Consider the following 11,021-nt stretch of genomic DNA (forward strand, 5'->3'; position numbering starts at 1 on the left):
TCAGATAAATTATCAGATTATCAATTAAGTCACATTATTCTGCTATGTTATGCATTTAGAAAAAAACCTTGTTGCCTGGTTGGGATCTAATATGGTACAGATATTATCCCTGCTTATGAGTTGCACTAACTCTGGCTTACATTTGGTGTCGACCCAAAGGAGTCCGGTCCAGGGCAGTTTGATTCAAGCGGCAACCTCCAGTGGTTAAAAGTGACGTGCAGTTCACCTCTCATCCTCTAGACGCTCCAAAACAACAAATCCCCATAGACTCTCATGCTTAAAAAAAGCAACTTCACTGCAGAAATAAACATGTTTACATCCTTGTACAAAACAAGGCGTTTTAGATTTAATATGTCATCTATACCTTCATGACATAGTTGGAGTGTTTTTTAAATAGCTCCGCCGTTTAGAAGTAAATGAATCTCGAAATTTTGCATAATTAGAGGCATGTCCTTTTGATTAACGGGCATCCCACTGCAAGAAGACAGAGTGTTGCACAACTGCTCTTTTTAGCCAATTAACAGAGTGATTTAGCTTTACTACCTCCGTTAGCTGATTAGTTGCTGTTAGCTCCCAGTTTGCACGGTTAGCTCTCAGCTACAGGCAGGTCAGAGTCTGCTAGATGTCAATCATCAATCCCCATGGTCATAGCCCCCCTCTCAGCTCTACCTCTTTGCCCATGTTTGTATTTTCGGTGCCAAGATGGTGACGGCGGGACCCGCCCAATAAGCTTCAATTCAGCTCTTCAGAACCCTACGGGTGACATCCCGGAGGCTCTGTCCATCTTTTATACACAGTCCATGGTTTGGTGCAGTCCAACCTGCTGCAACACACCTGAATGAAAATTAGCGAGTCGTTGTGCAAAACTTTGTAGAATTTTGGATCCATGTAATGTGGTGTATTGGAGCAGGGATACATTGAATCTGCCAGACTGTGGTCCTCATAGGACTGAACTGAGTAGCCCTGGTCTAGTACATGTTTAGGCCAAGATTCACTCAACTTTGGTTTTGTTTTGCTTTTATTGGAGCTTGTTTCAAATCCCTTTTAATGAATTTATGTAGTTATAATCAGAAAGAGATGGACTGAGCATAAGACCTTGTTGACTCTACTCAGATGGTTTTTCTACAGCTATCAGCTCTGGTTTCCTCTTATACCTTATACTGAAATACTTTTTCTCCCTACACTTTCACTGAAAGCAGATTTGAGGCCAACATTAGTGACTGACTCAAGATCCTCGAAGATCAGATTTTGACAGCGTCCTTATTTTGACAACAACATGCGCCACCCAAAGACAGTATGCACCAGATGTGAATCTGACAGGATTAACAATCTTACAGGAAATGCAAAGTTAAGCTGCCATGGAAGTTAAAATGATGCAAAAAATGTTGGTCGTGGACAGAAAAAGAGGAATTACAAGTAATGTGAGTCCAGTATCACATGGAAGCATGCATCCGACCCACAGGCCACTGTTACGCCTTTTCCTCCTGTCCACAGCCGCACCAAAACAAGGACAATATTCCCTTGTTTACAAGTTTTAAGTGGCTAATTTTTATATTCTGATTAATGGCATGTAAAAGCCAGTCTAATAGGAAACAGCACCTGCTTTTTCAGCTCCAGTTAGATGCTGTTTTATAATTACAGACAAACACATCACAACTACTCGGCACAAATCGTTTACCTGCACTGAAACGTTTGGATCTTATAAACTCCTTGTTGTGATCGTGTTTAGTAGTATTGGTGTGCAGAGACTGCTGGATAATCCTCACTGGCCACTCCTCTGTTGCTACTCTGCTGCATTAACAACTAAACAGGATATCCAGTGTTACATTTAAATAAATAGCAGCATTAGAGTGAAAATAGAAACAAACCAAACGACTCCCAGACATAGGAGGCAAAAGCTGCCTGTCCGGTTTCTGCAAACAGAGAGAAAAGCTTTAAAGCAGCGATGAAAACGTAACAGAAGCCTAAAAAGAAAAGCAGGCTCAGGAAGCCGTTTACTGCTTGACAGGTGGAATTCCTGGTTTTAGGTAAAACCTACTTTAGTTGCCTTTGGCTGTGAAGCGACTTTAGCCTGAAAGAAACACAGAAACACTTTTTTTTTCCCACTTTTACTGCCAGACTTTCTTTAAAACACCAGAGGAGAAAATGTCAAATGAAGTATATAAACATGTGCGTAACGTTTTTTATTTCAAATCTGTTTGTGAAGATTCATTTTGGGGGGATACTGCATTACGGGAAAAACAAATACTTGCATTTAGTTATCTGGATCTGGCAGAATGCATTGTCCATTCAGCTGAAATAGATGATAAATGTGAGACCAGGTGTGGAGGGATGCGCAGACTTACGCGGTGAAACGCTGGTGAGCATGTGTGCTCGGTGAACCCTGCTTGTCTTGCAACACTAATAAACTTAACAGGAGAAAAAAATCTGAGCCTTTTCATCTGCACGCTGACAACTGCAAACACTAAACTACCTGAGTATCAATTATTTTAAATCCAAGTCAAATCTCCATGTCTCACCTGACCTGACCTGACTTTTAAATGAATGACACGCAGCTTGAATGAAACCTATGTTTCATAGCTGTAACACTGAGTAGAAAAGAATATCACAGTTCCAGTCATATAATAAATAGCTGCAGATATCCAATCACACACTTGCTTTCATTCACACTTCAAACAGATTGATTGATTAATACAGTTTTCTCTGTATTAATGAGTCAGCATGGTGCATGGCTACTCAGTACACAGAAGGATAGCCTTCCAAGCCACACCTCAGTGTCCACACCTACTTTACACATACTACAGAGGTACAAAAAGAAAGGTTAGAAACCAGGTTTTATATGTGGCTTCAGTTAAATTTAAGCTTCTACTATCAAGAAATCCTCCATTGAAGTTCAGGCAACTTCATTTAGCTGCAGATTCCATTTGATCGTTTTATTATTAGGTTTCCAAAGAAAGTATAAGCAATAATAACAACAAAAGACAAACTGCCAAGTGAAATGAGTGAAAGATTACATGAGGCATGTATAAGGAAGATGGTCAGAGTGGGTGGAGAAGTAGCATGAAAGCAAAGAGAATTAAGTTTTAGGTGAGAGTGGAAATCTCTCCAACGCCCTTCCTCCTCTTAAAAGTGTGTCTCTTGAGAAAATAGTACAAGCGGAGCTCAAACTATGTACTCACTTCACATTAAATCAACAAAGCACATAAGAAGAAAACAGGACTTGCAACATGTCTCAAACTGAGCCATCAATGGGTCATGAATTGTTCTTGCTTCACTCTGCAGCAACATTTTGATTTGATCGAGATTATATTATATTTAAATTTTTTATGTTGATCTTTGAGAAGAAATGTCTTGCTGGGTGTGAGTGTCACATTAAGGCAAATTAGCTTTCTTAAAGCACTGAACAACTGCTTCAGTGCAGATTAACAAATGGAACCAAAGGTTTTTATCCCTTCCTATAAGAAACTTGAGAGTATTTTGAATAATAGATCAGGATTTATCAACCTCTGCAAACCTAACATCACCGCTGCAGACATCAGGTTAAAGAAACTTGTGTTAATAAACTTGAAGTTAAATGTGCTCCGCTGCTCTACATTACTCTGACTTCAGCAGGCTTGAGGACTTAAATTATGACAGCCATGACAGATAATTACGTTTCTAACAAGCACAGACAAAGCCAGTATTTGTCCTTTTTTTTCCTCTTGTTGTCTCTGCAACAAGACGTTCTCTGAAAAACTGCCCTTGCTGCTCTGCTAAAATAAATGTACGTTTATCAATCTTCTCAATCAAATGAGCGTTTGGACCAAGTGCCAAGACCTCACCTTGCTTCCATACCCTTTGTATTGTCTGATTTATTAGCATTACATGTCCTCCAAGTATGCAAGTTGAGTGTCGCACGGCCTGAGCAAAAGCAATGAGATACACACAGGCGTCTGCAACCACTTGCACAACCTGTCGACAGATTTTATTTTTAAGGCAAGAAATAAACTGCTTCTCTTTCAAACATACATTTTCTCCAAACAGCTGTTGGAGAGGAGACATTTGAGCTTGAGAGTAAAGTTTCACACCCCGGTAGAAATGAAAGGCAAGTGCATGTGAAAAGTTGGGGAAGAATGAAAACATGTGTAGGCCTCACCTCCAAACACAAGTGTAGTACAGAGAAAGCTGTTCTGAGTGCAGGATTCAGTCATTAGCTAAGAAGAGAACAACTTAATCTCTAATGATCATCACCAAGGGGGAAAAACTGAAAAACCTGAAGGATACAGTTCTGTGAAGAAACTTCTTGCCAGCATTGACGACCTTATTAAACGTTCTCTGCAGCAAGATTTTAATGAGACAACTCTGCCTAAGGCACTTGGCTGGAAAACCTTTATTAAAGCTTGCAGTTTGGTTACATGTTTGCATTAACACACATTTGGCTTTTGGGAGCAGAGTGCAGATATGCGTCCAACTGTATGGAGTAAAGCCCAGTATAACCAGTACATGCCTAAAATTCATTAGAATACTAACAATGTTTCAGCACTTTCATTTACGATCTTGAGATTTCCTAAATGTCTGAGATGAGAGTTGTGTTTGTATTTTCACTTCTTGCAATTCTGTTCTCATCTTGATCTCTTGGAAGGCACAAGCAACTCTACTTCATCTGTTTTATGGTATTTTATTGATTTCTGTTGCATCTATGTTAGAGTAATGCATGTCTGAATACAATCTTCCAACTGGAGATCAACAGATTTAGTCCTGAAGGGATGAGGCAACAAAGAAATTCAGATGGGTGAAGAAAAACAGCCCAGAGACCTGAAAATGCAACCATTTAAAGTTCCAGAAGTCATCTTGATAAGCGAGTCAGTGTGTTGAGCTGCTGGGAGGATCCAGCGTTCCCAGTCAGAGCCCTGCAGGCTACACAAAACGCATAACCGATGCTCAAAAAAGCTGACAGTTTTACAGAAGCATTGTTCATCTTGAAAATAAGTTGTAAACTTTTATTTTAAATGTGCATATTTATCCTTTTCGTGTTGAGAATGTAGAAGCTTCCGTTTGTTTTTTTTTTTATGGCTTTTTAAATGTAAATGTAATTTATTTCTTAACCCAGGTAATGAATATTATTCTGTAAAACTGAGTGAAATAAACATAGTAACATGTAAAGAGCCTGTTTCTCTTGTGGTCGTCCTTTACTCTTCTCTTTCTTCCACTCTGCTGCTGGGCGTGCCCAGCCTCCTCCCACCCCTCCCTACCTGTAATACAGGATTCACTAGTTCCAGCGTGTGGTCTGAGTGAAGTTTGACTCCGAGGTAAACTCCCTCTTGGGCGAAGCATAAAAGCAGACAGAGTCAGCAGTCACACACTCAGAGGGACTCGGCTCTCCTTTTGAAGACTGCACATCTTCAGCTTTCTTTTACTCAGCCAGCGGACAATCTCTCCTACAACAATGAGGAAGTCACAGTCAGTCATTAGTACCAGCAGCACCAGAAAGTCCTATGCTACCCCAGTCAGCTCTGTCTCCAGAACCAGCTATGGCTTTGGCAGTTCACCCAGCTATGCCAATGGTATGGGTATGAGCATGGGGTCAGGAAGGTCCAGCGGTTTTGGCCTTTCTTCAAGCCAAGGAATGGGTACCTTCGTCGCACCACCAATCACAGCTGTGCAAGTAAACCAGAGCCTGTTGGCCCCTCTCAACCTGGAGGTCGACCCCAACATCTACTCCGTTCGCACCCAGGAGAAGGAGCAGATCAAGTCCCTCAACAACCGCTTTGCCTCCTTCATCGACAAGGTTAGTGCCTGTTAACTCTGTAACTATCACACACCTTCATGCAGCTGCAGCTACAGGTGAATTATTTAATGTCTTTGACCTGTAACTGGAATTAGATTGTGAGATGCGTGCTGTCTCGTGACCTGCATTTACATATTTGGCTGAAGTGCTGAAAAAAGATGTGTCTCTTGTGGTGCAACGTGTTACAACCTCTGTGACTCGAGGAGCTTAAAAAAAAAATCTCATCATTGCAGATTTGGTCAAACACAGTCAGCTCCATCTAAATATACGTACTGGGTGCCCCCCTGCCTACTAACTAAACATGGGTGGTGATTATATATCAGTTACTTGCCCATCTCTCCTTTAGTACACTAGCAGGTGGAACAGGGACATATCTGTACTACACCCACAGAGTCCAAAGTGTCATTTGCACATTGCACCTATCGCCTGGTTGTTAAGGGCAACATGAATGTTAATTACAGAGCTGTAAATCTGCTTCCGCTTGATTCAAATGCAGAATCCACCAAGTCTGCACTGATGGAAGCGATTTTATGATCTCTTCCCCAACTGTTAAAATTCTCTAAGCCGATACCAAGAAGCACAAAAGACGATGTTAATCTCACATTACTGCACCTCTTTGTTTTCTGTACCTTACTCACCACACCCACTTTTTTTTTAATGGCTGTTAGTGTGGCTTTCATACCTCCACAGAGCTCACAGGTTGAGTCATAGCAATACCTGAAGCTTTTATGGTCACTGACACATGTTGGTGACACGTGGATCAACTCGTCTGCATGCTTTGAAGTGATAAAAATCATTGAAATTTATACTTACATTAAAAGTATATGACAAAAAATCCTCTCTACACCGTGATGAATACACTCATTTGAACATTATGTACTCATAAAAAGCCAACATTGGTTGGAATTGAATTGTTGTAAGGGTGTGGCAGTTTGGATAGACATGCAAACTCAGATACGGGGAAGGATCTTAAGATCTGATAGCCAGTACAGTACATCCTGTAGGTGTGTTTTAAACACACATGCTTTAAAAATGTAAGTTTTTTTAATCAGATTTATAAATATTTATTCACTTATAAGTCATCAGCAGTCACGATTAATTGCCTACTCAATAAGACTGACGGCAAATAAATATTTTTTGGTGCAGTTATTAACTTTTTTGTTTTCTCCCACAGGTCCGTTTCCTGGAGCAGCAGAACAAGATGCTGGAGACCAAATGGCAGCTCCTGCAGCAACAGACCACCACTCGCTCCAACATCGATGGCATGTTTGAGGCCTACATTTCCAACCTGCGCAGACAGCTTGACGGGCTCGGCAACGAGAAGATTAAGCTGGAGGGAGAGCTGAAAAATATGCAGGGCCTGGTCGAGGACTTCAAGAATAAGTCAGTGCTTATTTGACACGACCATCAGCCATGATGTAGACTACAACGTGCTCATGTGTTGTCATCCAACAGGTATGAGGATGAGATCAACAAGCGTGCAGCTGCTGAGAATGAGTTTGTGCTCCTGAAGAAGGTGAGAAAATCTGAAGATGGAATTTAATTTATTTATTTTAGCATTTTTGGGAAATAAAATGGAAAAACTGTAACATTTCTGGCTTCGCCTCATTTCCAGGATGTTGATGCTGCTTACATGAACAAAGTGGAGCTGGAAGCTAAAGTTGATGCTCTTCAGGATGAAATCAACTTCCTCAGGGCCATCTATGACGCTGTACGTACAAATGTCTAATTCAATATAATTGATGCCAAAATAAATATGCTTATATCAGAAATATTCCAACACTAAAAATCCAAGAAAAAGGAATGAAAAGCTAATTTTTTGACATGACCCATCTGCAATGTAGGAGCTTCGCGAGCTGCAGTCCCAGATTAAAGACACCTCTGTCATTGTGGAGATGGACAACAGCCGTAACCTTGACATGGACGCCATCGTGGCTGAAGTGCGTGCTCAGTATGAGGACATTGCCAATCGCAGCAAGGCCGAAGCTGAGATCTGGTACAAACAGAAGGTGAGTGAAGGAGTTTATAAGCATTCCTGTCCTCCTATCTGGAATATGCTTTTAATACGCTCTCTGTTTTCATAACAGTATGAGGAGATGCAGACCTCTGCTGGACAGTATGGTGAAGACCTGCGCTCAACAAAGGCTGAGATTGCTGACCTGAACCGCATGATTGCCCGTCTTCAGAATGAGATTGAGGCCATCAAAGGACAGGTATGTTTCAGGAGTCTCTCAGGATCAGAGCTTTTTTTTTTTTTTACATTTTTATTATGTTCATTATTTGTGACATAATTTCCCGCAGAGGGCCAACCTTGAGGGTCAGATCGCAGAAGCTGAGGAGCGCGGTGAGCTGGCAGTGAAGGATGCCAAGCTTCGCATCAGGGACCTGGAGGATGCTCTGCAGAGAGCTAAGCAGGACATGGCCCGCCAAGTGCGTGAATACCAGGAGCTGATGAACGTCAAGCTCGCCCTGGATATTGAAATTGCCACCTACAGAAAACTGCTGGAAGGAGAGGAGAGCAGGTGAGACACACTTAAATATTTATCATTCCAGGTTTGCAGGATAAGCTTAATCTCTAAATGATGGGGTTACTAACTGTATCTCTACATCCAGACTGGCCAGCGGAGGAGCCAGCGCCACCATCCACGTGCAGCAGAGCTCAGGAGGTGGAGGTAAGTCTCTGAGGATGTCTGCGAACCAGCAGGACGACGCACAGAGGCCAAACATGCGATAATACTTCCCTTGTATTTTCTGCTCCAGGACTGTCCAGCAGCAGCGGTGGATACGGTTATGGAGGTGGATTTGGGTCTGGTGGTGGCACTATCACCAAGTCCACAGTCTCATCAACCAGCTCCAGGAGAATCTATTAAAGTCTGTTCAAAGGAGAGCCGTCCCTCTTTCCCTTCAGAAACTCTTCAACTTAATTGAGTGGAAATCTGGTGCTATGCAATACAGTCAAACATGTTGAAGAAAATAGCTGAACATCCCAACAATCAGAGATTCTTTACCTTCTGTTTAACTCTGAACCATCTAAAATGGGTTTCTGAAGGTTAAGGTCAGTTAGCATGGCAGTTTTTTTTATCTTTCTGCACTGACATCCATACACAAGTAAAAAGAAAAACCAGGTTTATGTGAAGTGTTACAACTAAGCAGGGAGAGTATTTGAGGATCGCTCAGCATTTTGTACTATTCTGAAAGATCCTGAAGCTCGTGTGTTTTCTGCATTTGAATGTAGATCTAGTTAAGAAAAGCAAGTTGCTTACTAAACCTGATCACAGGACAAATACAAGATTGAGAAATTGTGTGAATTTGCATGTTTACAGTTAAACTTTGAGCCGGTTGGTTACTGGCTCACTTGTTTTTGTCTTTCTTCCCTGCTTAGTTGTATACTCCCATCGCCTTAAAGTCAAAACTATGCTGAAACCAGATTTATTTTATCAATGTCTTCTCAGCAAGATGACTGATGAATGTCGCCGCAAATTGTTTGAAATAAATCTGAGGAAAAAAAGTCTGCCACTGTCTTTCCTTGCAGTTGAGGTTAATAAATGAAAACAACCACTTCCTCATAAAGAAGGTTTTTCTGTAAAGAAAAGGGGGGATTTCATTTGCAGAGTTCTCACATGGGGGCAGTGCCGTGCTAAGATGGATACTTCTTTCCTCTGCTGTCAGCCCGACACAGCATGCGCTGATACTTAATATCAAAGTCAGAATTCATTAGATGACAACTAAGAGATGAATAAAATGGATCTCCCCAATTAAAATAAACTGTTTAATATAACATAAACTGTTATATTGACAAGTAAAATATTGGATAGCATCACGATAGCCACAGCCTTTTCACTACAGCTTCACCGCCTTTAAACTCCTCCACCATTCATCACCCAATCACACTGGCTTCATTGCAGATTACATAACAGTAAAAAAGAGCAGAGTTCCAATAAGAAAACTATAGAAACACACAGCTTGACAGATGGATCATGATAGCTGCTTTCCAGGTATTACTTGGCTGAAAATATGGATCAGTAGGACATAAACTTTATTCTGACATTCTGCAGAAAAGAAAACCTGTTTGAACGATTTTTTTCACAAAATAAGTCACATGTAGTTCACCCCTGTGTTTATGTCACTGAGTATTGCAAAGATATTGATCTAATTTAGACTTGTGGATTTAGAATTGAGCCAAATTACCAGACTACTAAGTAGCAGCTTGCTAAATAGCATCTTCGCTGCACAGACAAATTTAAGTCTGTGACATCAATTATCACAGTTATGCAGCTTTATGTGTCTTTGTTACCAGATGACCACAGTCCAATAGACTTACTGTGCCAGTGTTTGGAGCAAGTAAACACCTGGATGGGAGAGAATTTTCTTCAATTAAATGAAGACAAAACGTAGATTATTCTGTTTAGCAGCAAAGAGAAGAGGGTCAGCGTTGGTAAACACCTGGAGACTTAGCTCTCAAAACCACCAATCAAGTCTGTAACCTTGGAGTGTTGATAGACTCAGATCTGACTTTCAGCAGCCACATAAAAGCTTCACTAAGAAGCTTTTTACCAACTGAGAAACAACAGAATGAAAAGTTTAGTCTCTCAGTAAGACCAGGAGAAACTCCTCCATGCATTCATCTCCAGCAGACTGGATTACTGGAACGGTCTTTTAACAGGACTTCCTAAAAAGAGCATTAAACATCTGCAACTTATCCAGAATGCTGCTGCAAGAGCTTTAACTGGGAATAAGAGGTCTGAACACATCACACCAGTTTTAAAATCTTTACACTGGTTTCCAGTCAAACACAGGATAGATTTAAAAACCCTTCTGGTTGTTTACAAATCCCAGAACTGTTTCGGACCAGAATACATCTGTGATATGTTCAGAGAATATAAACCAAGCAGAGCTCTTCGATCCAAAGACTCGGGTCAACTAGTCCAGACCAGAGTCCAGACCAGGGTCCAGACTAAACATGGAGAAGCAGCATTTAGCCGTTACGCTGCAAACAAGTGGAACAAACTGCCAGGGGAGACTAAATTTTCACCAAATGTAGAAACTTTTAAATCCAGGTTAAAAAAACATTTCTTTTCTCATGCGCCTATATGCATGACATCTGCACAGTAACTTTTGATTGATTCTGATTTTAATTATTTTAATATAATTTATGGTTTTTTTTATGATTTTGTTATTTGTATTTTCTTTTATGCTTTTTTCCCGTAATGCCTTTAATGTTTCATGTAAAACACTTTGAATTGTTTTGTACATG

General features: G+C 40.8%; 1 protein-coding gene across 1 annotated transcript; it reads left to right on the forward strand.

The window, feature by feature from the left end:
* Positions 1-5,425: 5,425 nt before the first annotated feature.
* Positions 5,426-8,792, forward strand: LOC306757218 (keratin, type II cytoskeletal 8-like; the record flags this gene model as incomplete). The annotated part of the gene is made up of 9 exons (XM_079242183.1): positions 5,426-5,767; positions 6,942-7,150; positions 7,223-7,283; positions 7,383-7,478; positions 7,612-7,776; positions 7,855-7,980; positions 8,069-8,289; positions 8,381-8,433; positions 8,528-8,792. 9 exons carry the CDS (start codon positions 5,426-5,428, stop codon positions 8,635-8,637), a joined length of 1,383 nt encoding a protein of 460 aa, XP_079098309.1. The 3' UTR covers positions 8,638-8,792.
* Between the last annotated feature and the right edge of the window lie 2,229 nt (positions 8,793-11,021).

Source organism: Telmatherina bonti (assembly GCF_933228915.1).
Source record: "Telmatherina bonti genome assembly, chromosome: 6".
NCBI classification, from domain to species: Eukaryota; Metazoa; Chordata; class Actinopteri; order Atheriniformes; family Telmatherinidae; genus Telmatherina; species Telmatherina bonti.